This window comes from Eurytemora carolleeae, unplaced genomic scaffold (assembly GCF_000591075.1).
Source record: "Eurytemora carolleeae unplaced genomic scaffold, Eaff_2.0 scaffold19, whole genome shotgun sequence".
Classification (NCBI taxonomy): Eukaryota; Metazoa; Arthropoda; class Copepoda; order Calanoida; family Temoridae; genus Eurytemora; species Eurytemora carolleeae.
In genome coordinates this window covers 615,155-642,048 of record NW_019396026.1, presented here as the reverse complement: position 1 = coordinate 642,048, position 26,894 = coordinate 615,155, and the positions used below count along the sequence as shown (strand labels likewise).

General features: G+C 33.4%; 1 protein-coding gene across 1 annotated transcript; it reads right to left on the bottom strand.

The window, feature by feature from the left end:
• Positions 1–675: 675 nt before the first annotated feature.
• LOC111714467 (TRAF3-interacting protein 1) lies at positions 676–25,902 on the bottom strand. Its single transcript, XM_023489614.1, has 18 exons — positions 25,819–25,902; positions 24,451–24,563; positions 22,842–22,894; positions 20,149–20,189; positions 18,957–19,031; positions 18,232–18,318; positions 17,759–18,010; positions 16,654–16,832; positions 13,497–13,617; positions 12,606–12,684; positions 11,413–11,458; positions 11,117–11,162; positions 9,937–10,053; positions 7,707–7,817; positions 7,025–7,125; positions 6,650–6,763; positions 5,400–5,481; positions 676–1,997 (listed from the first exon to the last, which is right to left on the bottom strand). Exons 2-18 carry the CDS (start codon positions 24,552–24,554, stop codon positions 1,905–1,907), a joined length of 1,701 nt encoding a protein of 566 aa, XP_023345382.1. The 5' UTR covers positions 24,555–24,563; positions 25,819–25,902; the 3' UTR covers positions 676–1,904.
• Positions 25,903–26,894: the final 992 nt, after the last annotated feature.

Genomic DNA, 26,894 nt, shown 5'->3' with positions numbered 1-26,894 from the left:
TCCAAGAGTTCCAAAATTGTCAGGCGAACATTGAGACGCATTCCCTCATATTCGAAACTGACAAGACCGCGATCTCTCCCCCTCCTTATCCAAAGCCTGGGGTGAGCGGAAACCTGTTGTTCCAGTTCCTGATGATCAGCACCACCATCATGAAGTTCTAAAAATATCTTCCAACTGATGTTCGTCAATAGTTTTCTTTGTCCATTTTTAACCAACCAATTTTACTCAGCCATGGGCAAACATTTCAAAACTTTCGTTTTTTTTAAAATAAATGTTAGAAATATCCATTTCAGATATCTTTGTTTTATTATAGTGACTTTTTAAGTCAACAATGGTACATTGGTATTGCTAACTATTTACAGTGTATTTTATACAATGTTTATTTTCATTGATTAACGTTGTGTAAATTTAAATTTTTACATGTAGGACCCATCTCATATTTTCACAGTTCGGTAAAAAGTTTGAAATTTCAACAATCATTTTGTCATTTATTTAATCACCAATTCTTTTTACTTTCTTGATGCTCGAAAAGTTTTTTTTCAGCCAGCCCTCTAAGATAAGGATTACTTGAAATTCCAACGACAGTCCTTTTAGATGAATTATTTTAAATATTTTCGGAAGGTTCCCATCACAATGCACACTAGGGACTATAATCATAGAAAAATTAATCAGAAATTCTTTCAATTCATTTATTCAATATTTACATTTTACATGATGAAATATTTCTTTAATCAAAATATATGTTGATAACCCTTGAAGGGTGTAGATATAATTATTATTACTATGTAGTTTAATCATCACTTTTTAAGAGAACATTGCATAATATATAATAAATATTCATACATATATTTCAAGTAATTAATTATATAGTCCAGGGAGTGGTGGAATAAAAAATTAAAAATGGTCTACTGGGTCTACTGGGTCTATTGTTAATCGATTGGAATTGGTTTTATTTCTGTCCGATGTTTCTGCAGAGCAATTGACGAATAATGGGGTGCAGGGGAAAACCGGTTTCTCTCTGTGCTATCTGACTTAACAAGGAGCGCGCTCAACCACAGAAACATCGGTTAGAAAAGTTGTTTAAATTCATAATTAACCCTTCCCACCCCCCCAACACACACACACCTTCACGTATAGAAATATAATGTAAACATTTATGATGATCATTTATGTTTAATGATGCCTCATCTGAACCAAAATGGGGGAAATTCAAAAAGAAAAAATATCAAAAATTAGAGCTATTCAACTTTTATTTAAAAAGAATTTGTGAAATTAAAACCTCTGTGACTAGAAGTAGAATTATCAATGGATCTAAGTGGTGTTTACGGTAGAAATGTTCTTTGTTCAGAATTTTAAATTTCCTCACAAAATTTTTCTTTTTTTTCATCATAAATCCGTATGTGAGAAAAATAAGTTTCAAGTTTTGCTGCACATTGAATTACACAGATTATAAATATTGGCAAAACTCAATTCCCTTTATGGAGGTTTTTTTAAAACAAATCTGAGCTGAAAACTTTAGAATTGGATACTCTAAATACCGATCGCTTAATCTGAACATCCACTGTGGACACTTTTGATTTCTACTTACTCCGCTCTTTTCCCCCCTTTTTGGATATCCCTGCCGGATTTCGACCTAAAATATTCTTCTCATAAAATGGCGCGGAAAATTTCGAATATCACGGCTTCTCATTGGCTGTTCGGAGTTCTGCATAATTCATTCTGATTGGTTGATTTTTATGCATTTTCCTGGAATCAAACTGAAGATAAAAATAATCTTAAGATTAACAAAAAGAGGAAATCAAGCAATATAAAAGTTTACAGCTCTTGTAAAACCTTCTAAATCAGGATTGGAATATCCAGCAATGAATAATCCACATTATAAATCCGGAATGTGGAACTACGAATTATCTCTGTGAAACTCCGATTGTAGAAATCATCTTGGCAATTTTCTCCTCGTTCCTCAGGATGTTAGATTTTACCACCGAGATCTTATCCAACTAAACAAATATTCATCTTCTAACTTATATACGGGTTCAGGAAAACATGTGTGATGGGAACTATTCTTTGAAAAAGAATTAAAGAAAATATTCTGATGATACGTATATATATACTTTTATATATATGTATATATATATATACTTTTATATATATACTCTCAATACCCCTTCTTCTTCCCTCCAATCTTCTCTTTTTCCCTCCCTTTCTTCCCTCATAACCCTCTTCCTTCCATCATATTCTCCCCTTCCAATATTCTCTCATAACCCCCTTTTTTCCTTCTAGTAATATCTCATTACCCCTTCTTCCCTCCCCATCTTCTGAAAAATATCTTCTCTCTTTAATCCTTTTTTTACCTTCCTATATTTTCTTTAACCCTTCTCCCCTTCCAATCATATCTCGTAACCCTTTTCTCTCCTCCCAATAATCTCTCATAATCTTTTTCCATTCTCCCAAGCGTTTCTTTTCTCATTCATCCATCACCCCTTCTCCCCTTCTACCCTTTCTCCCCTTCTACCCTTCTCCCCTTTCTCCCCTTCTACCCATCTCCCCTTTTCCCTTCTGCCCTTTCTCCCCATCTCCCCTTCTTCCCTTTCTCCCCTTTCTCCTCTTTTCTTCCTCCCCTATATTCCTGTCCCCGAATTATTACCCGTTCTGTTCCTCATGCAGTTCTGCAGAACTAACCATCTCCTCCTCGCCATTTATCAACGGAGGAAAGGAGGGCAGATCCATTTCAACTGGTGCGGGAGGGAGGGATGGTGGTTCCTCTTCCGGCTCCATGTCAAGAGGAGGGGGTTCAGGCTCATCGTTTATTAGTGAATCCGGGGCCTGTAATATGATATCAATTATAAATTTTATAAAATCTTCTAATAAAAAGTTTTTGATGAAGTGTTTTAATAGAAATTTCGTTGAGAATAAATTTACTTCATTCGACTTTGAATTCTATCTAATTATTTTAAATACTGATATTATCTTGTGTATGCCCTATTCCAAATCTACATCAAAGGTATGTTTTAAAAAATGTCAAATGTCAAATGTTAGAATTTGTTATGCCTAGTGGATATCTCTGTTTGTTTGTTTGTATGTCCGATCATAACGCTTACACCCCTTCACGGATTTGCCTCAAATTTGTAACTATTGGGGAGCTTGGTCACTATAGTTTCAGTAGAAGTAAATACTTCCATTTACTGATAGCGCCGATTGAAGGATTCATAACTCTAATTGGATGATGAGATAGATAGAAAGATAGATGTAACCCCCACACTATTTCTATTGGTTCAGAATAGACAACAAACACATGACTGAACCCTGATTGGATCAGGCGCTAATGAACTCGGCATACATGGAAATATTCTTAGCTCGGTTTAAGAGCTTAGGTTGAATGGTTTTTACTTTTATAGTGAAAGTTCGGTTTCTAGACAAAGCTGGGTTCCCAGGCTTCTACTGTGAAACTATATGGCTTGAGAACCCACCTTTGCCGGGGAAACTAAACTTTCTCTTTAAAAGTAAATTCACTCAGCTTAGAATTTTTAACCCAAGCTAAGAACCCTCCTTGGTTCTACCAAGTTTCCCAAAAGACTTGAAGCAAATCGGTCAAGGGGTTTATAAGTAATGATCGGACAAACTAACAGAGATTACTACTTTATCTATATAGATCATTAAGGTTTGAGTTATATCATTGGAGATTAAAGTGAGATGTTTAATATTATTCTTCAAAATAACCCGCCTCAGTTCTTGTAAGTTGTAACATTTACCTGTTCTGGCTCCGGTTCAGGAGACGGGGATTTAGGTTTAGGTTTTTTAGGACTCTCTTTAGCTCCAGTTTTACTTGTAGGCTTCCCAGAACTGCGTCGATTATTTTCACGATTTTCCTTATTTTCGCGGTTTTTCTTGTCAGGAGTCTTTTTTGTCGTCTTTGTTTCAATTTCTTTCTTTTTCGCAGGCTTCTTTTTTAAATCCGGCTTTTCTCCATTTTTAACCCGAGCAACAGCATCAGTTGTGTCAATCTAAAAAGATTAAATTTAAATAGCAAAGATAAATGTTGATTACAAAAAATTTAGAAAATTCGTGACGACATAAAATAAGTTTCTGGGGGGGGGGGCCCCCTCTTCGGAGAACTAAATATATACCAAATGCAGTCATTAGCCCCCCCTCGCCATTAATATTTTTGCTGCCACTTTGATATCATGATTAATTTATAATAAAATATTTCCGAGAGAGAAAAAACCTTATTTTCAATGACGTTGGCAAGAGCTTGGAGTAACTGGGTGTATTTGTTCATCAATGTTTAGTATATTACTTACAATCTCCACTCCTTTCTGTGTTTTATTCCCGTCCTGGAGGTATATTATGTACGAAATAAACTACACGTACTGCTAAGGGCAAATTTTGTATACATGTCTCTACTGTTTTGTACCCAGTCTTACTTTGTGTACTGTACTGCACCTGGTCCTGTACTGTATTTAATGTACTGTACCTGGTCGTGTATTGTGTATACTGTACTGTACCTGGTCCTGTACGTGTGTACTTTACTGTACCTGGTCCTCTACTATGTGTACTGTACTGTAACTGGTCATGTACTGTGTGTACTGTACTGTATCTTGTCCTGATCTATATGTACTGAATTGTACTTGGTCCTGTACTGTTTGTACTGTACTGTACCTGGTCCTGTACTGTGTGTACTGTACTGTACCTGGTCATGTACTATGTGTACTGTACCTGGTCTTGTCCTGATCTATATGTACTGAACTGTACCTGGTCCTGCACTGTGTGTACTGTACTGTAACTGGTCATGTACTATGTGTACTGTACCTGGTTTTGTACTGTGTGTACTTTACTTTACCTGGTCCTTTACTATGTGTACTATACTGAACCTGGTCTTTTATTGTGTGTAATGTATTATTCCTGGTCTTGTACGGTGTGTAGTGTACCGTACCTGATTATGTACTGCGTGTAATGTACTGTACCTGGTCCTGTACTGTGTATACCGTGCGGTACCTGGTCCTGAACGGTGTGTACTGTACTGTACCTGTTCCTGAACGGTGTGTACTGTACTTTATCTGGTCCTGAACTGTGTGTACTGTACTGTACCTGGTCCTGAACTGTGTGTACCGTACTATACCTGGTCCTGTACTGTGTGTATTGTACTGTACCTGGTCCTGTACTGTACCTGGTCCTGAACTGTGTGTACTGTATTGTATACCTGGTCCTGCACTATGTGTACCGTACTGTACCTGGTCCTGTAGTGTGTGTATTGTACTGTAGCTGGTTCTTTATTATGTGTACCGTACTGTTCCTGGTTCTGCACTGTGTGTTCCGTACTGTATCTGGTCCTGCACTGTGTGTACCGTACTGTACCTGGTCCTGTACTGTACCTGGTCCTGTACTGTGTGTACTTGCTGTACCTGATCCTGTACCGCTGAGAATAGTTCATTAAGATGTTGGTTGAGAGGTTGTAAAGTTTCCTGGGTTAATTTCTCTTCATGTCTAAACATTATAAACATGATATTATCTAATCTTCTACAAGAGGAAACTTCATAATTAAACCGTATACAAACAAAACTATAGTTACATTAAAGGGATTGTAAAAGAAGACGTTTTTTAAAAATTAACGGTGCAAATATTCGACAATCTCGGCAGGTTAAAAATAAATCTGTAGGAGGTTCGTTAATATACAGGGTAGGAATTAGGAATTTTTAAATTTTTTTCGGTTCTTAGTATTAATTCTTTAATGCAGTATGTAGAATTTTCCTTTGAAGGATATTAATTCTAATTTCAAGAATATATCAGATTAAAGGAATGTGGTGGCCGAGCTAATTTAGCAAGGTTTAAAGTCTGAATTATTCAAACCTTCCGAACTTTATCGGTATCCTGTTAACCTATTTGTATCCACTAAACCTAACGGAGCTGTATCTGTATCTACTAAACCTACCTAAGCTGTATCTGTATCTACTGAACCTACCAGAGCTGTATCTGCATCTACTAAAACTACCTGAGCAGTATCTGTATCCACTAAACCTACCGGAGCTTTATCTGTATCTACTGAACCTATCAGAGCTGTATCTGCATCTACTAAACCTACCGGAACTGTATCCGTATCTACTAAACCTACCGAAGCTGTATCTGTATTTACTAAACCTACCAGAGCTGTATAATCTGTATCTCCTAAACCTACCGGAGCTGTAGTTGTATCTATTAAACCTAACAGAGCTGTATCTGTATCTCCTAAACCTACCGAAGCTGTATCTGTATCTACTAAACCTACCAGAGCTGTAGTTGTATCTACTAAACCTACCTGAGCTGAAGTTGTATCTACTAAACCTACCGGAGCTGTATCTGTATCTACTAAACCTATCGGAACTGTATCTGTATCTACTGAACCTACCAGAGCTGTATCTGTATCTACTAAACCTACCGGAGTTGTATCTGTATCTACTAAACCTAACGGAACTGTATCTGTATCTACTAAACCTACCGAAGCTGTATCTGTATATACTAAACCTACTGGAGCTGTATCTGTATCTACTAAACCTACCGGAGCTGTAGTTGTATCTACTAAACCTGCCGAAGCTGTATCTGTATCTACTAAACCTAACGGAACTGTATCTGTATCTACTAAACCTAACGGAGCTGTATCTGTATCCACTAAACCTACCGGAGCTGTAGTTGTAGTTGTTTATTCTCCTGTGTCCATGTGTCGAGCTCCCTCTGCATACTATCTACGTCCTCTTGCAGGAAATCCATCAGTTTACCCAGTGGATTGGCAGACCTGAAGAATAAAATACATACTCATTCTTATTTTAGGGATGCCTGTGAATAGTGCAATCTCTACGCGCATATACGTATCTAACCTTATTGTTAAAAAGGATTAAAATGTACGAAAATAAATAATGGATTTATCTATGTATAATGTATACAGATTTGTATATTATTTCGCTCCATCAAATTATACTTATTCAGACAAGAAAGCAACAGCAATTTGTTATAATAAATTCATGAAAATATTTCTACAGAAATAAATATTTCTTACCTGGTTAGTGTTTGTATTGAGGTTCGGAGTTTATCCACTTCTCTCTGGGTACCAGCTCTATCCCGGATCCGTCCTGCTTCTCCTACTCCTTCATCCCGCTCCTGTACAGAGATACAGTTACAGATACGGATACAGTGACAAATCCAGAAACAGATACATTTAAGCCTACTTAATACTTGATATTTTCCTCAAAATCTGAGAAGCTTTATTATAAACTTTATTTTTAATTTCAACTCTAGAATGAATCCTATATCCAGAGTTTTAATTAAACAGGAAAAAACCATTATCTTAATTTTCTTTTCATTTACACATTAGAAACTTTGTAACACAGATGACTAAAAAACAGATTCAACAACATTTGTGAAGGTCACTTGTACATTGTAGAATTGTACAAGAACATGAACCTAGCTGGCCAGTTTTTACACTGTACATAACATACAAGTCTTTCTTTTGGACAAGAAGTATTTATGTTCAAATAGAAGCTAAACACCCAAAAATTATAATTTTCTAATCCCTGATCTTTGAAACTTGGTGTTGTAGACCTTTAGATTTTTCAAACTATGAAATAAAAAGGTTTACGCCATCAGAACATTGGATTTTTTTTTGGCTCGTGCTAGGTTTCAAATAATCAACTTCTGCTAAGTCTGTGTATTTGTTCATCAATGTTTAGTATATTACTTACAATCTCCACTCCTTTCTGTGTTTTATTCCCGTCCTGGAGTTCTTTCTGTGTTTCTAGAATCTGCTGTACCAGTACTCCGTGCTCTTCTCCACTAGACTGTACAGCAGATACCTGTATAGTAGGATACACTAGAGTGTAAAGCAGATACCTGTATAGTAGGATACACTAGACTGTACAGTAGATGCCTGTACAGTAGGATACATTAGAGTGTACAGCAGATATCTGTACAGTAGGATACACTAGACTGAACAAATGATACCTGTACAATAGGATACACTAAACTGTACAGCAGATATCTGTACAATAGGGTACCTTAGACTGTACAGCAGATACTGGTAAATTATGGTACCATAGTATGTACAGCATATACCCATTAAGATTGATATTCTACAGGTTGTCAATAATAGAGTCATTTTCCGAACAGCTATGTTAAGAAGTATTTAAGAATAAAAAAGTTTTGAATTTTTAATATGCAACGTAAAAATTAGCTTTTTTGTACTTGGACGTAAAATGAAAAATAATAGATTTACGAGGTTACACAGTTTTACCTTTTTTAGAGCCTTGAAACTAAACTGGAGTTAACTGCTTGGTTAAACACTAGACTATAGGATATGTCTCTGTATTTATATTTAAATTTAAATTTTAAGCACAATAGCCTTGACACATCATTAACAAGCCTCTAAATTTTAAATGATTGCCCCACTGTTTATAATTTTAAATTCAAATAGTATTACTAGACAAGATTAATTAAAATAGTATTACTAGACAAGATTAATTAAAATAGTATTACTAGACAAGATTAATTCAAATAGTTTTACTAGACAAGATTAATTAAAATAAAGAACATCGAAAATCGATGTTAAATGAGAGTGTATTGTATAATGTTTACAGTATACTCTCGTTAACAAGTTTGAAACTTTGTTCATTTAGGGATACCACACTGAGACCCATAAAACTGTGGAATGAAAATCTGTATTTGATGGTATTCTAAAGAGTTTTTACCAGTAGCTTGAAAATAAAGTTATTAAGTGAATTGTTTTATGTTTAGTACACTCTTTAAAATCATAAAAATATGTATATACAGCCATCTTCCCATTCAACTGTTGATGAAACCAACCTTCCACTCACAAACCAGGATACTGACTCAGAACTTACCTTTTTGTGCTGAATCAAGGTACTAATGCAAGGAAAGTTAATTGCAGTTGCGTATACTCTGCGTACATATTGAAACCAGTTCTCTCTGGGCGGAATTTGTAAACAAGAATAGATACATCAGTGTTACTCTAGTATCCGAGGAGGATAAAAGCATTTAATTTTGATAATTTTGATAATTCACATAATAGTTTCCTATGACCAGAATATTTCATAGATTATTTATGTGAAAGATGGATCCCATGTCAGGCTTCGACATCCGTCTAGGGTTTACATTACCGCCAAGAGACTGTACACTGCAGTACAAAAGATGCGTACACTTCTGAAATAACTTTCCTTGCATTATATCCTTGGGCTGAATTGTGGTTTGCTGCATTCTACTCGACCCTTGCAATATTAAATATAAAAACTCATCCGCCAACAAAAAAAGTATGAAAGAAAAAGCCCAAAATGTTATGTTTCATAGGTCAAATTTGGATTATAAGTCACGGCTTGGGGACCAAACTGTTAAATCAACATGACCCCCACACTAAACTAAGCTAGTGGGGAAGGTAAAATAGGCCTAAGATACTGTAAAAATTCTGGCCGAGTGATCAAAGTTAAAACCGGGCCTACATAGGATAAGTTACTGCAGACTACACAGACTGCGCATACACTCTACCTGGATAGGCTGAGCAATGAGCATGCCTATAGTGTCCCGGCACGCCATGCTACGGTTCCATGTAATGTTTTTTGACTGACACTTGTTGCATTCAGGGGTAAAAGTTTTACAACTTTTAAAGAAATACTCCAATTTTAAACTTAGAACATAAAGTTTATGAATATTGTCTTTTTTTAAAGATTTTGCATTTCCTATTCAAAGGATCCTTAAATATCCCTGAATACAGATCTCTCCTGATTGGTCGTGTACAGTACTTGTACACAATAGAACATGCTGTGGAAAATATCCCATATTAGGTGTTAATCAATCTCTGTAACTCTCTTATCTCACGGGCTGGTACATGCCGCACGTCGTTAGCTAAGACCAGTACAAGAGGCCTGTTTTGTTCGAATTCGAGAAGTAAATATGTCTATTTACCTCTGCTAAAGGATCTGAATCCAGAGATACAAGAGGATCTTTAGGAGCTTCTTCTATAAGGAATTCATCAGCATCATCATCATCTGCTTCAGTGTCTAGGATCAGGTTCGCTACAGGCTAAAGAAAACCAACAGATTGTTTTAAAAGCTTTGCAGAATACAGGAGGCATTAGTCCCAACCCGCCATTTGGCCCAGACCCGACACTCCGTGTTCAGATCTAGGCCATGAACTCGGTTTGGTTTGGAACTAATTCCCCCTGGAATAGTTTGTTGTTGGGGCAATTCATCAAACTTGTTTTGTTTGAACGTTTTGATATTTGTAGCAGTGTGCTTATTTAGAATTCTAAGAGTGTTAAATAAAGTTGAAACCCTAATCTTTTTACAATTTGAAAAGAATTGAATATTCCTAAAATGTAAACAATGACAAAACAACACATTCCTCGGTCTCTACTATTCTATTCAGAAACTTGCAATGATAAAATTTTGTGGAATGAAAGTAAAATATATTTAATATATACACTGAAATGTTTGGTTGGGATTTAAGAAAAATGATTGTTGTTTTCAACTTGTTCCAACAACATAACATGTGTAAAAAATAGTTGTACAGATTTGAGAATTAAAATGTTGTTGCAATTTGTTTAATTAATGTTTGTTTTTGATTTGAAAATTAATATCATTGTTGCAACCATAGCTTAGGTAAAATAACAAATAGGACCCTATAATAGATGTTGTCTTTTCAAGGTTTATGTGTTTTTCGTTCACAATAACCCTGAGGCAAAAGCCCAAAGGAGTTACGCGTAGTCAGCGTAGAACAGGCTCTCTCTCTGTCTTGAAATTCTAAAGAGAGAGAGCCTGTTCTTCGCCGACTAAGCGTAACTTCTTTGGGCTTCTGCCTCAAGCCAGGGTTATTGTGAACGAAAAACACATAAATCTTAAAAAGACGACATTTAGAGTCCTACCTGTTGTTTTGATTTATCTATGGTTGCAATATTTTTGATTTTACCATGGTTTTGATTTTTATTATATTATTTCAATTATTTAGTTGCAATATGTTTTATTAATGTTTGGTTTGTAATTTATAATTGATATTATTGTTGCAACATGTTTAATTAATTTTTGGTTTGGTTTTTAGAATTATTATTATTGTTGCAACATGTTTAATTAATGTTTGGTTTGGATTCCTTAGCAGTTGCTGGTCTAGGTTCTTCAGCCACCTCCTTCCTTTCACTTCAAAATTAAAAAGTAAAATTTTAAATCAAAATTAAAATTATCTTTTCTTAGCACATTTATATAAGAGTTCTTTCGATGTTTTATTTCAAGCTCAATTATCTCAAAATTAAGTTTATTTTCGTTGAATTTTCAATTCTTTTGAAAACTTTTATTTTTCAAAGTTTTCCTTACAACAATTCAAGTTTCTTCTTTTTTTGCTAAAACTTTAACAAAGTGGAATTTTTTCAATTTAATTTAAGATGAATACCGTATTTTTGGAGGAGCAGGTCTTGCACTGGGAGGTCGGGCTCTTCCTGTGCAAACAATAATAATAAAGATATTTTACAATAAATCTGTATAAAAAAAGTAAATGAGTGAGTGAGTAATCTGTAATCTATTTAAATATAAGTTGTAATCTCTGTTTGTCTGTTTGGTTATATACAGGGTGTCCCACGAAACATGACAGTTGGTGAATAGTTTTGAATGTCTTCTTCCATATACTGTATTAGATATTAAAGACTTGCTACAGTTTATTTAGTTTAAAAAATACTCAAATATATTTTACTTAGAAATCCATTTTACTAAAATATGGATGCCATAAAATATTTATCATTATTCTCTTTGGTGTCAAACAACTTGACATATTATGGAAGAAAACATTTTAAACTATTCACCAACTGTCATGTTTCGTGGGACACCCCGTATGTCCTTAAGTCTTGAACCCCTTGACTGATTTACATATAGTTTTAATTGGGGAACCATGGGAATATTTTCAGTTAAATTGGTTTAAAAATTCTAAGTTGAGAAGGTTTAACTTAAACTTAGTTTCCAGGCAGAGCTGGGTTTCCTTAAAACCATTTATAGATGAGTAAATAGTAAACTAGTAAGCAAGTAATTTATAAATAAATTATACAAAAAATACAAAACTGTTTTTGAGGAACAAAATATTTAAAAACCTCCAAAAAATATATAAAAGTTTTAAATAACGTCACATTTTTACATTTCACTTAATTAGTGGTGGATTGTTCTATTTTTTCGACGATAAATTTACTACTTAAACTAGAAAAAGATTTTAGTATTGAAAAATTAAACATTTTAAGTGTGTAAAAAAGAAAAGGCATTTTGAAACATATTTCTAATTTGTATGATTTTTGACAACCTATCGCTTAATCGTTTCTTTAACTTTTTCAAATTAATTTTTGAAAAATAATCAAAGTAGGTATAGAAAAATGTTCTATCCCGTTTTGTTCTGAATCATGGAAGTCAAAAGAAACCTGTTTTAGCTGAAAAGATGGAAAGATAAAAGCTTTTAATTTGAATTTTTCTAAAAATATAGTTAACATAGTTGTGAAATAACTTTTCTTATACTTGTTACTTCTATTTATTACTTGTTTATCAAAATAAAAAAGGTTGTATAAAAATTCTAAAAAAGTCGAGGACACATTTTAACGAGACACCGACCTGTTCTAGGGCGAGCTGACCCAGCCCTCATAGCTGTACTAGGACGAATAGGATCATCGTCTTCCATCTGACCCAATACCTGGAAATATTTACTTTTTAATTGGAATTGTGTAAACAATAAAATTTGCTGTGAGAAATGAAACAAGAAAGGAAATGAGACTTTGCCACAAACTCTGATTCCTAATTCCTATATTTTTGAAGTCCAATGTCGTAGACCTTAGATATTTCAAACTAGGAATTCCGTTGATTTAAAAATTAATTTAATTGTCAAATATAGAATGAAATATTGATGCAGTAAAATTACTAACAAATAATTTAAAATCCAAGCAAATTTGCAAACTTTCTTGAAAAATGCAAAAGACTCCATAATATCAAGTAAACGAAAGGAACCCTTGTGTTAGGGTATTGTAGGCGCTTTATTCTATCTTTTTCCTACCATTTAAATCTAAATAAATACTTTTTAACATTATAGAGACTTTTCCTATATGCGGTTTGAACATGGAGGGGNTTCGGGACTGTTACCGGTTTTACAAAAAAACATTTAATGTTCCAGCAAAGGCAAGGAGAGGGGGGGGGGAAGACTAGATGAGAGCTCTATCTGTCAACCGCTGATACAGTTTTCAAATACCCTAAGATTAACTAAATCCAATTTTAAAACTTTCCAAATAAATACAAACTTGAAGTTCGTGTAAGAAATATTCATGTAAATTGTAAATGAAAGTTACAGAAGCTTTAAAATCTTCATTTGTTAAATTGTCTTTTCATTCTTTAATTTGAAATATTTCAAGTATTATATCCCGACCCCTGAAATATCCCAGTATCCAGTTTACTTGTTCCATCCCTATATCTGGATATTTCAGTATATATCCCTGAATATCCATGAATCTATACCTCTGGGTTTGGTTTATCTGACTCCAGGTCGGTAGGTATAATGCTCTTCTTCCGATCCTTAACAGTCTGGGGGCGTGAACTCATTACTCTTCTGGGAGGAGCGGATTCAGGAGACTCAGGACTTAAATAATATTAAAGATAAAGCGGAACACGAAAAAGAAGAAACCAATAAATTCCTTTAGATTTTTTGCTTTTTTGACTTATATTTCTGTATAATACTGTAAATTCGTCCAAATGATTTTACCCAGGGTTATCCATAAAGAATGAGACTGTAAAGACGACCTTAATCTCTTCAAATCTGACGATCCCAAGGTTAATTAAGACTAAGGCCTTGAATACAGTCTTGCAATGGTTTATTTATTTTTTCTGCTAAGGAATCAACAAGTTTAAAGTTGCAGAGGATCATGAATAAAAGGAAACAGACAGTATGAATTCCCTACAATCGTCTCTGAAGCCTCATCCTTGCATTTAACCCTGTACTATAACGTGTACTGTAATGTAATAAATATATAATTGTTTTTAATTATTTATGCAATCTCTAGCCTACATGTGATGAAGATTATACCTACTTTGTTTTCACAAAACAAATACCATTATTCATTAAGGAAAAACTAAGATAATTATTTAGATAATGATAATTAGGAATATATTGGATAAATGGAATAAAGACAGAGGAGGTTTCAATTAATGAATGTCGAGTGGTATGTGGAAGTATGTATTGCTGGTTGAACTACGTTTCTCTGTTGCACTTTAGTTCAAATATCTGTACCTAATTCGGCTAGTTCTTTCTTTTCATTTTTTCTGGTTCAAACCCCGACAAATATTGGATTATGGGTTTACTCAGGTTGGATATTAATTCAACTTGAGAAGGAACACGAATAAACATGTTTTATATGATTCTCCATTAATTAGGGTGCTTGATCAATTCACAAAGATACCCTTAATATTGTTGTGGCTTCTCTTTACATTGACCTGTGTTTTTTTAGTTTTAGGAACGATTAGAAATTAGAAATTAGAATTAGAAATTGTCTGAATTAAACACTTACAAAATATAACAAACTTTTCATCCGCAAAAGGTGTGAATACAGGGTACCGTTGTGATTTGGGCATACCCCTCTCTCTTTAAATAAAGGGTCTCTTTAAAGGTTCAGTTTAAATTCAGATCATGTTAAATTTGAAATCATTAGGTTCAGTTTGAACTCAGCTCTGTTTCAGTTTGAATTCAGCTCAGGTTCTGTTTGAATTCAGCTTAGGTTAAGTTTGAATTCAACTCAGGTTCAGTTTGTAGCTTAGGTTCAGTTTGTATTTTCTTAGGCTCAGTTTGCCTTTAGCTCAGGTTCAGTTTGTATTCAGCTCAGGTTCAGTTTGTATTCAGCTTAGGTTCAGTTTGTATTTAACTCAGGTTCAGTCCGTATTTAGCTCAGGTTCAGTTTGTATTTAGCTCAGGTTCAGTTTGTATTCAGCTTAGGTTCAGTTTGTATTTAACTCAGGTTCAGTTTGTATTTAGCTCAGGTTCAGTTTGCATTTAGCTCTGGTTCAGTTTGAGTTTAGCTCAGGTTCTGTTTGTATTTAGCTCAGGTTCAGTTTGAATTTAGCTCAGGTTTAGTTTGAATTCAGCTCAGGTTCAACTGGAATTTAGCTCAGTTCAGTTTGTATTTAGCTTAGGTTCAGTTTGAATTCAGTTCAGGTTAAGTTTGTATTTAGCTTAGGTTCAGTTTGAATTCAGCTCAGGTTCAGTTTGTATTCAGCTCAGGTTCAGTTTGTATTTATCTCAGGTTCAGTTTGTATTCAGCTTAGGTTCAATTTTGTATTTATCTCAGGTTTAGTTTGTATTCAGCTCAGGTTCAGTTTGAATTCAGGTCTGGTTCAGTTTGAATTCAGCTTAGGTTCAGTTTGAATTCAGCTCAGGTTTAGTTTGTATTCAGCTTAGGTATAGTTTGTATTCAGCTTAGGTTCAGTTTGTATTTAGCTAAGGTTCAGTTTGTATTCAGCTTCGGTTCAGTTTTTATTTAGCTCAGGTTCAGTTTGTATTTAGCTCAGGTTCAATTTGTATTCAGCTTCGGTTCAATTTGAATTTAGCTTATTTAAGTCTCACTTTATCTAACTTTAGTTTGAATATAAAAAAAAAATAAAAAAAAGATCGTTTTCTTTGAGTTGAGGAAGCAAGAAAGGAAACTGATAAATGACAACTATCAATTTCTCCGGACTGGAAATAGAGTAAAGGAAATAAAGGACAATATGTAATCCAGTTGGAAATTGGACCTGGAGTAAAATATCCCCTGAAAGGTTTTGTAATTTACTCTGACTTTAACAGAAAACAATAATGTTTGTGTGTGAGTGTAGAGTGTAGAGTGTACTCTGATATTTCAATTTATTAAGCGAGATAAAAGCATTCTGTAGCACAAATATTCGCTTTAAACTTTATATATTTATATATATATTTATATGTATATATGAAGATTGGAGGAAAGAAGAAGGGGTATTGAGAGTTATAGATTGAGGGGGGGGGGGAAGCAGGGAATTAAATGAGAATAAATTTAAAATGTACAGGAAAACATGTGTGATGGGAACTATTCTTTGAAAAAGAATTAAAGAAAATATTCTGATGATACGTATATATATACTTTTTTATATATGTATATATATATATACTTTTATATATATACTCTCAATACCCCTTCTTCTTCCCTCCAATCTTCTCTTTTTCCCTCCCTTTCTTCCCTCATAACCCTCTTCCTTCCATCATATTCTCCCCTTCCAATATTCTCTCATAACCCCCTTTTTTCCTTCTAGTAATATCTCATTACCCCTTCTTCCCTCCCCATCTTCTGAAAAATATCTTCTCTCTTTAATCCTTTTTTTACCTTCCTATATTTTCTTTAACCCTTCTCCCCTTCCAATCATATCTCGTAACCCTTTTCTCTCCTCCCAATAATCTCTCATAATCTTTTTCCATTCTCCCAAGCGTTTCTTTTCTCATTCATCCATCACCCCTTCTCCCCTTCTACCCTTTCTCCCCTTCTACCCTTCTCCCCTTTCTCCCCTTCTACCCATCTCCCCTTTTCCCTTCTGCCCTTTCTCCCCATCTCCCCTTCTTCCCTTTCTCCCCTTTCTCCTCTTTTCTTCCTCCCCTATATTCCTGTCCCCGAATTATTACCCGTTCTGTTCCTCATGCAGTTCTGCAGAACTAACCATCTCCTCCTCGCCATTTATCAACGGAGGAAAGGAGGGCAGATCCATTTCAACTGGTGCGGGAGGGAGGGATGGTGGTTCCTCTTCCGGCTCCATGTCAAGAGGAGGGGGTTCAGGCTCATCGTTTATTAGTGAATCCGGGGCCTGTAATATGATATCAATTATAAATTTTATAAAATCTTCTAATAAAAAGTTTTTGATGAAGTGTTTTAATAGAAATTTCGTTGAGAATAAATTTACTTCATTCGACTTTGAATTCTATCTAATTATTTTAAATACTGATATTATCTTGTGTATGCCCTATTCCAAATCTACATCAAAGGTATGTTTTAAAAAATGTCAAATGTCAAATGTTAGAATTTGTTATGCCTAGTGGATATCTCTGTTTGTTTGTTTGTATGTCCGATCATAACGCTTACACCCCTTCACGGATTTGCCTCAAATTTGTAACTATTGGGGAGCTTGGTCACTATAGTTTCAGTAGAAGTAAATACTTCCATTTACTGATAGCGCCGATTGAAGGATTCATAACTCTAATTGGATGATGAGATAGATAGAAAGATAGATGTAACCCCCACACTATTTCTATTGGTTCAGAATAGACAACAAACACATGACTGAACCCTGATTGGATCAGGCGCTAATGAACTCGGCATACATGGAAATATTCTTAGCTCGGTTTAAGAGCTTAGGTTGAATGGTTTTTACTTTTATAGTGAAAGTTCGGTTTCTAGACAAAGCTGGGTTCCCAGGCTTCTACTGTGAAACTATATGGCTTGAGAACCCACCTTTGCCGGGGAAACTAAACTTTCTCTTTAAAAGTAAATTCACTCAGCTTAGAATTTTTAACCCAAGCTAAGAACCCTCCTTGGTTCTACCAAGTTTCCCAAAAGACTTGAAGCAAATCGGTCAAGGGGTTTATAAGTAATGATCGGACAAACTAACAGAGATTACTACTTTATCTATATAGATCATTAAGGTTTGAGTTATATCATTGGAGATTAAAGTGAGATGTTTAATATTATTCTTCAAAATAACCCGCCTCAGTTCTTGTAAGTTGTAACATTTACCTGTTCTGGCTCCGGTTCAGGAGACGGGGATTTAGGTTTAGGTTTTTTAGGACTCTCTTTAGCTCCAGTTTTACTTGTAGGCTTCCCAGAACTGCGTCGATTATTTTCACGATTTTCCTTATTTTCGCGGTTTTTCTTGTCAGGAGTCTTTTTTGTCGTCTTTGTTTCAATTTCTTTCTTTTTCGCAGGCTTCTTTTTTAAATCCGGCTTTTCTCCATTTTTAACCCGAGCAACAGCATCAGTTGTGTCAATCTAAAAAGATTAAATTTAAATAGCAAAGATAAATGTTGATTACAAAAAATTTAGAAAATTCGTGACGACATAAAATAAGTTTCTGGGGGGGGGGGCCCCCTCTTCGGAGAACTAAATATATACCAAATGCAGTCATTAGCCCCCCCTCGCCATTAATATTTTTGCTGCCACTTTGATATCATGATTAATTTATAATAAAATATTTCCGAGAGAGAAAAAACCTTATTTTCAATGACGTTGGCAAGAGCTTGGAGTAACTGGTTGGTTTTCTCAGGTTCCTGGCCGCTTACTATCTTTCCAGGTTTAGCCTAGATATACAGGGTTATCCACAAAGGATGAGACTTCAGAGATATACAGACAATTTTACGGAATGTACACTGTCTAGTGTGTGTTTCCTGAAGATCCAGACTCCCTGCAACTGTAAACAGGTTTCGCTCTTTGCCAATGCATTAAATAATCCGTTAAAAGACGACATTCAATGCAGAACCTAGAAATCTTTAAAGTCTCATCTTTTTTGGGTAATCCTGTATGTAATATATGGATTTATCATGGATACTCTTTAACTGAAAAAGATTAAATATATGTTAATTTTTTGTACATCTTATACAGTGAGAACCAAAAATCTCTGGAATATGAAAACGATACTTAAATATATTTTATGTTGTTAAATTAAGCAAATAGTTTTACTAGTTACAACTTACAAATCATTTATTTAGCATAAATAGTTTTGACTGCACAACTGCTGTGTGTTATGTTCATTGGACAATTTAAAATCACAACTTCAGTGTACAAGTCGTCTTCATATTCTAGAGTTTCTGGTTTAAACATATTTTAAGTTAAAGAAATCAAATACGGATTTTTTATGCAGAATTTATAAATTGAAGATTTTCTGATGACATATTGCGCTCCTAGGATTCTTTTTAAGGAAAAGGTTCGTAAAAATGACCTGTAGGTTTGTATCTGTAGCTAAGGAGAGACAGTCAATTATTTTACTTAAATATAAAACTTTGGCCTCTTTCTCCTGAACAGTAAAATAAACATAATTTAAAACTATAAAATAATTCTAAAACCAAAATTAATAAATAAAGAGAGGTAGTTTAATTACGTTTAATTCGTATTTCGAGAAATGTTTGAACCTAGTTCAGCTACTTCAAGCTATGCATAAAATTTGGTTCCAGAATTTCTTTTTCATTTAACGATTTAAACATTTATGTATGTCTAAGGAATTCAGTCCTCGTCTCGAAAGTTAATTTTCTAATCCTTTATCTTTGCAATTTTATTTCGTAGACCTTAGATATTTCAAACAAAAAATTCTGCAATATCAAATAGTCAAAGTTGAAAAAATTAAAGATTTGCACCATGAGTTTGCAAAGATATGGGGATTAAATGATTAGATGTTTTGGCAAAGGATCAGTTTCTGTGTCGAGGGATAAATCATGATATTTTTTCCCCAATTATTTTTTCTTCTAAATTTCGATTTTTTTCCCAACTGTATTTAAGGGACTGAAAGCGTGCACTTTTTTAGATATAAAGGTTTTAGGGTACCGTTGTAAATCGGACATTGTAATCTTTGCCTGGAGGGTCACTTGAAAGTACGCTTACAGTCTCTTTAATATTACTTAATAGTCACGTAACAAACAACATTCAATGTTCGAATTTAATGAATTTAAGCCGCGTCTCAAATCCTCCAAAAACCGGTTTCAATTGAGCGCCGGCTTAAATATTGAAAAATTGATTACAATTGTAAGTGAAACCAATCATATTTGAACACAGGCTTAAATTTAAGCCGCGGCTCAAATTCTTTAAATTCGGCCTTTGGTGTAAAGTATATTCGTATCAAAAATATTGACTTTCATTAAAAATCTAAATGTCTATTTTAACTTTTCAAGCTAAAAATCTAAATTCTGTAGTGTGTAGGGGGATAATAGATCTTGATATAACATTTTGTCTTTCCATTGAAATTTTATTTCTTTTGTAAACTTAAACCAGTATTTTCTATAATATAGAACATTTAGAAAGAAAAATAAAAACATAAAGCAATTTTCTGCAATATAATAATAAAAATGCATTCGGATGCATTTTTTATGTGACTTTTATTCCTCGAAATAAAAATGTTTTGACAGGTTCTGATTTCTTACCTTTACATTATTAGAATCTAGTTCAACATCTTCGAATAATCCTTAGAATAAAAATAAATAAATTCAACCTAAATTATTATTCAAAAAAGAGAATTTTATATTTTCAATATGGTGTACATGGGTCGAGCACTATAGTTTCAGTAGAAGTAAATATTTCCATTTACTGTTATAGCGCCGATTTAAAGATTCATCTCTAATTGGATAGCTAGAAAGAAAGATAGATTTTACCGCCAAGCAATTTCTATTGGTTCATAATAGACACCAAACACATGGCTGAACCCTGATTGGATCAGGCGCTAATGGACCCGGCATACTAGAGTGCGAGTGTACCGAGCGAAAGGTAAAATTCTTAATCAACCGAACTTTTATGAATTATTTTTAAATGAAAATTTTCTACATTTTATTATTTTTCCAATAATAATAAACTACTAAGCTACTATAGGAAAATGTATGTTTAGCAATATACTACTGAGCGTATATATATATAGGAAAATGTATGTTTGGCTGCTAATAAACTACTGAGCGTATATATAGAGGAAAATGTATGTTTAGCTGCTAATAAACTACTGAGCGTACCTATAGGAAAATGTATGTTTAGCTGCTAATAAACTACTGAGCATATCCTATGGGAAAATGTAGGTTTAGCTGCTAATAAACTATTGAGCGTATATATATAAGAAAATGTATGTTTAGTTGCTAATAAACTACTAAGCCTATTCTATAGGAAAATGTAGGTTTAGCTGCTAATAAACTATTGAGCGTATCCTATAGGAAAATGTATGTTTAGCTGCTAATAAACTACTGAGCCTATCCTATAGAAAAATGTATGTTTAGCTGCTAATAAACTACTGAGCGTACCTATAGGAAAATGTATGTTTAGCTCCTAATAAACTATTGAGCGTATCCGATAGGAAAATGTAAGTTTAGCTGCTAATAAACTAGTGAGCGTATATATAAAGGAAAATGTAGGTCTAGCTGCTAATAAACTACTGAGCGTATCCTATAGGAAAATGTAGGTTTAGCTGCTAATAAACTACTGAGCGTATCCTATAGGAAAATGTAGGTCTAGCTGCTAATAAAATACTGAGCGTATCCTATAGGAAAATGTATGTTTAGCTGCTAATAAACTACTGAGCGTATCCTATAGGAAAATGTAGGTTTAGCTGCTAATAAATTACTGAGCGTATCCTATAGGAAAATGTAGGTCTAGCTGCTAATAAAATACTGAGCGTATCCTATAGGAAAATGTATGTTTAGCTGTTAATAAACTAGATAGCATATCCTACAGGAAAATGTATTTTAGTTGCTAATAAACTACTGAGCGTATCCTATAGGAAAATGTAGGTGTAGTTGCTAATAAACTATTTCTAATCCTGTCAGATTTATTAAGATGGAGAATACTATCTGTATACAGAAAACAGATAAGAATAAGACTATATATTTCTAATAGAAACCAGGTCGAGTTATCTCTTTAATTGCTTTTCTATGCTTTGAACTAAAAATAATTGATTTAATAAGAAAAATACGTTTCATCAAATTAGTTCCAAGAAGTTTAAAAAACAGGAATAATCTGAAATACTTGGCTTTGCCAAGATTAGATGAATTTAAATCTGATCTAATATAATTTCTAATTTAACTTATCTGCAGAAAATAAATGAGGATGAGCACAAAAATTATGAATAGCTGTGTTTAATTGGTTTTCAGCGGAAGGATAAATAGTTTAGTCGTGAACCATTTTCTGGGGACATTAGTTCCAAAACTAACACTGGGCCCATTTCTAACAATGAATGTTAGAAATGAACACAAATTGAAAAGGTTTTTGGGACACCGGCCCATATTCAGAGTCATAGTTGATAATAACAGCTATAACCAATATTTTATTAAACATGACGAGGACAACAATTCCCAATTATTAGTTTATAATTGACATTTATTGTTTCAGTATATTGTTCGTCTTGGATTTAAAGACATATACTCTTAAAGGGAGTGTTCGTGAAAAATGAAAGGGGGTATAGGCTTAATGCGATAAAAAAGCGCTTTTGATCGCTACTAATCTTACTTCTATCTGTTCTATCTGTCTATCTATAAGGAGAAAATTGTTAAAGACGTCTCATAACGAATAACTTAGCGTCCATACAAATTGAGAAAATTGCAACATACGACTTAGACCGTAAAAAAGTCAATTTAATTTCAAACAAACCATTCAGATATTACGACCTATAGTCATCGATTATCTTTCGCCACATTTGTATATAGTTGATATTTCATACTAGTTTTGATTTTGTTTTTTAAAATAATATTTAGCTTACAACTTGTTTTCAAACATTCCTGGAAAATATAAAAATGTCGTCTTCATTACCAAAAACCCTCGAAACAGGAATAAATGTTTTTATAAGTAACTCTCAGATCATAACAATTAAAACATATTATGAAAAATCAACTCAATCAGCGAAAAATTATAAAATAGCAAATATGGAAAATCTGCATCTCGTGAAAATGGGTTTGAAAGTTAAGACTCGCTGGACTTTTATTCAGGAATTCCAGTTTACCGTGAGACGACAACTTTATAATTATCACAAAATGGCCGACTATATGGTTACAAAATCAAACCACATATTACGACTATACTCTGCTATATTATATAATAAATTGCTTTATCCAAGTTATATTTATCAAGATATGTATCTACTGACCTTGCATTGCTCCAGTATCCTTCATTGCTATCGTGAATACATCATGGAGAAACCTGCACAAGTATACAAGGTGGGCAAATAAAAATATGCCTCTAGAAGTATAGAGCTAGGGGTACATCTTGCGCCTTTTTTAATAACAGAATCTTCTTAAGGCTATTTGTATATTTTGTTCATTGAAAGGAAAATTTTTTGTTAATAAATACTTTTTTCGGTAGGAAAAATTCAAAATGAATTTCCTTGACTTTTTAAGTCATCCCTTTTTAAGTCATCCCTTTTTAAGTCATCACTTTTTAAGTCATCCCTTCTTTTTAAGTCATCCCTTTTTAAGTTATCCCTTTTTAAGTCATCCCTTTTTAAGTTATCCCTTTTTAAGTTATCCCTTTTTAAGTCATCCCTTTTTAAGTTATCCCTTTTTAAGTCATCCCTTTTTTAGTCATCCCTTTTTAAGTTATCCCTTTTTAAGTTATCCCTTTTTAAGTCATCACTTTTTAAGTTATCCCTTTTCAAGTCATCCCTTTTCCAATCTAATTTATTTTATTGTTCATGAAACAGTAAATTGATAAATTAGTTTTTTTGGAACCCTTGGTCAAGTAAAAACCCTTAAATTTCCTATAAATAATTTCCCTATAAAGCATAAAATCCTTTGCTATCCCTTTAATGTCCTTAAATATCATATAATCCAATTTGATATCTCTTTAATATTCCTAAAAATCAATAAAGTAAATTGAGTCTTTTAACCCCTCTTATATCTCATCAAAACTTTTCCGATCTTTTCAAAAAACTAAATAAATGATTATCTACAATCCCTTCGTGTTTTCTTGACAGGTCTTAGGTATTTGAATCAAACCGTTGAGTCAGCAAGAGAAAACAGACTCAGATAGGGAGCAAGAAAATAAACTACTGGAAACTTTATGTTTTTTTCAGTTGGGGAGCAAGAAACAAAAATACGGGAAGCTTCATGTTTATTCAGCAGGGGAGCAAGAAAACTAAAACTAAAGGAGGCTTCATGTTTATTCAGCTGGGGAGCAAGAAAACTAAAACTAAAGGAGGCTTCATGTTTATTCAGCAGGGGAGCAAGAAAACTAAAACTAAAGGAGGCTTCATGTTTATTCAGCTGGGGAGCAAGAAAACTAAAACTAAAGGAAGCTTCAAGTTTATTCAGCTGGGTAGCAAGAAAACTAAAACTAAAGGAAGCTTCATGTTTATTCAGCTGGGGAGCAGGAAAACTAAACCTTAAGGAAAAACCATGTAGGTTTTATTCAGCTTGGGGGGATCAAGAAAACTAAATCAAGAGGAAACACCATGATGGTTTATTTAGCTGGAGGAGGAAAAAAACTAAACTAACGGCAACACCTTGAAGGTTTATACACATGCAGAAAAAGAACACTAAAACTTCAGGAACCAACATATAAGATTTTCAGCTGTGTGAGCAAGAAAACTAAAACGAAAAAAAAACACCATGAGCTAGGGTTTGTTCAGCTGGGGGAGCAAGAAAATTTAAACTTCAGGAAACATAAATAGGGAGGAAGGGGTGAAGTGAGGGATGCAGGGAGGGAGGAAGTGAGGAGGGAAGAGGAAGTGAAGAGGGAGGGAGGGGGGAGGATATTACCTGAAGGGAGGTTTGCTCAATAATTTCTCTGTGAGAGGAGGTTTCTTAATAAACTTGCCAAGGCTCTCCTGGGTCTGTTTTATCACAGCTGGAGATGCCGACATATTGGAAACCTGAAATTAAATGCACTGTTCACAAGTTTATTTAACAGAGTTTTTAAAGTTAGATTCATTGTATGATTATACAATTGCACTGTGCTATCTACCCCACCATTGCACTGTGCTATCTACCCCACCATTGCACTGTGCTATCTACCCCACCATTGCACTGTGCTATCTACCCCCATTAAAAGAATTACGTTCCTAATTCACAATTGTGTTAAGTTATGTTAAAAAATAAATACTTTTGCTTAGAATAAAGTTTATAAGATAACGATGTTAATATATCGTACAATTCATAAAAAGAGAATAATTTACGGAGATTTTGCTACGTTATAACTTTATACAAAGATAAAGGGTTTCTAAAATTAGAGTTGGAGGCGAGTAATATTTTCTCTTTATGTCACAGTTATTTTTAGATTTTAAAACTCAGTCAGAGACAAACTGACAATATAACTTCTTATTTCTTAAAACAAGTAAAAAGTAAAAATAGCAAAATAAATAATCTTTCTCCAATCTTTAGATTCTTTGGAAGTCCTAATCTAGTTTTGAATATCAAGTAAAAGAAAATTATAAAAAAAACGAAAAAAACTGCATTTTTTAGAGATCCGAACCAAACCAAATTCTGCTTATAAATAAGTTTAAAAGTAGAATAGAGAGGTGGTTAGGAGGGGAGGTAGAATATCGATTAAAAATAGATTAATTATATGAAAGTCATGTATCGAGTAGAGAAGAGGGATACGGTTTATTAAATTTTACATTTTTGAGTGTCGAGTGTAAAACAGTGCAGAACGAACTGGTTATATTGTAACCAAACAGCGGTTCTTTTAAGAAAAATGTGTTCCCTTACATACAATTTTTATTTTTGGTTTGAATTAAACTAGTTTATTTCTCACAAATCCAAATTCTCAAAATCTTGATTTTCAACCTGTTCAACTCAAACTAAAGTATTTTATTTTGAATTCGCACCAAAATTTACAAATGACAAGAAAATATCATTTTTGTATTATTTTTCTTAAATTTGTCCATCCAAACTTTATGAATTTTTAATTTTTCCATTTTCTAAATTGTTATCTTCATTTTCTATTCCGAAAACAGTTGGAGAACATTTCCAAGAAAAAAAAAAAAAAGAAAAAACTAGGAAGAAACTTTGAGAAATATTTCATAGCAATGTGTTTTAAATTGTTTTAAATTGTGTTCGTTTGTCGTAATTAAACCTCAGTCCTAAGAGAGGGTGTAATAAGTTTTTTGATATTAGAATAAATTATACCTGAGTTAAAAATCCTAAAAGATCGAAATTCACCTCCAAGAATTTGAAATTCTATTTAATAATCTGCATACTTTCTGTCTGAAACATTTAGAAATAAATATCTTTTAAATCTGTAAATTGCGTGTTTCATTCTTATCAATTTTGTTCTACGAAAGATGTTTTATTGTTTTCTAAGTTAGGACACGTAATTATAACAGTAATAATAATAATAATTAAAACAATATTGACCGCGACAATGAGAAAGACTATTAATACCAAATAAGAAAACATCATGAATACATATACCATTCACGTTCTTCGTGTTATACTAATAGGAAGGAATTTGACATTAAACAACTTTGAATTCCCTTTCCTTTCTCTCCTATTATTGGTTAAACCGTACAGTAACTTTGTTCTGATTGGTTGAAATAATGTTGAGCTGATTTCCTATTGGTTGAAGGATCACGTGACCTTGCTGGAGGACGGATAGGGTAGAAAAGGTAAAACAGAAGGTAGGCTTGACAACGATGGAAAACCTGCTTTCTGATTGTCAGTGTAGATCTCGTCATCAATTGAAAACCACAGAATAATAAAAATATATAAACAAGTTAAATATAATAACGCGGTGGGAAAAGTCTATATTTTGCTACAAAACTAACACTAAACAGATAAAGTGAAACATAAATATTACAAAACTATTGTCTAGCTGTTTAAAAATATTGATATTTTAAAAATAGAACATAGATTCTATTTATGCATACAATTAAACCATTTGTCAATGTCATTATGAAAGTTTAGACATAACAAATTTTCATTCAATCTATCTTACAAAAAAAAAAATTTTGGTGGTTTATTTCAAAAATCAATTTAAAATGAAGATATTAGTTTATATTTAAAAATATTTTGATATTGCATGATGTGAAAAGATAAGATCTATCTATTAATACATATCCTGCATACTTGAATACCAGGACAGTGAATACATATCCTGTATACTTGAATACCAGGACAGTAAATACATATCCTGCATACTTGAATACCAGGACAGTAAATACATGCCAGAATAAAACGTGTTGCATATTTAAAATGTACATGTC

Excerpts from the sequence above, each read along its gene's own strand:
- LOC111714467 (XM_023489614.1), bottom strand. The coding sequence starts at position 24,554 with ATGTCGGCATCTCCAGCTGTGATAAAACAGACCCAGGAGAGCCTTGGC. Across the intron at positions 7,818-9,936 it reads ATTCAGATCCTTTAGCAGAG|GTATCTGCTGTACAGTCTAG; the intron begins GTAAATAGACAT and ends CCTACTATACAG. Across the intron at positions 5,482-6,649 it reads CAACTACAACTACAGCTCCG|ACATGAAGAGAAATTAACCC; the intron begins GTAGGTTTAGTG and ends TATAATGTTTAG.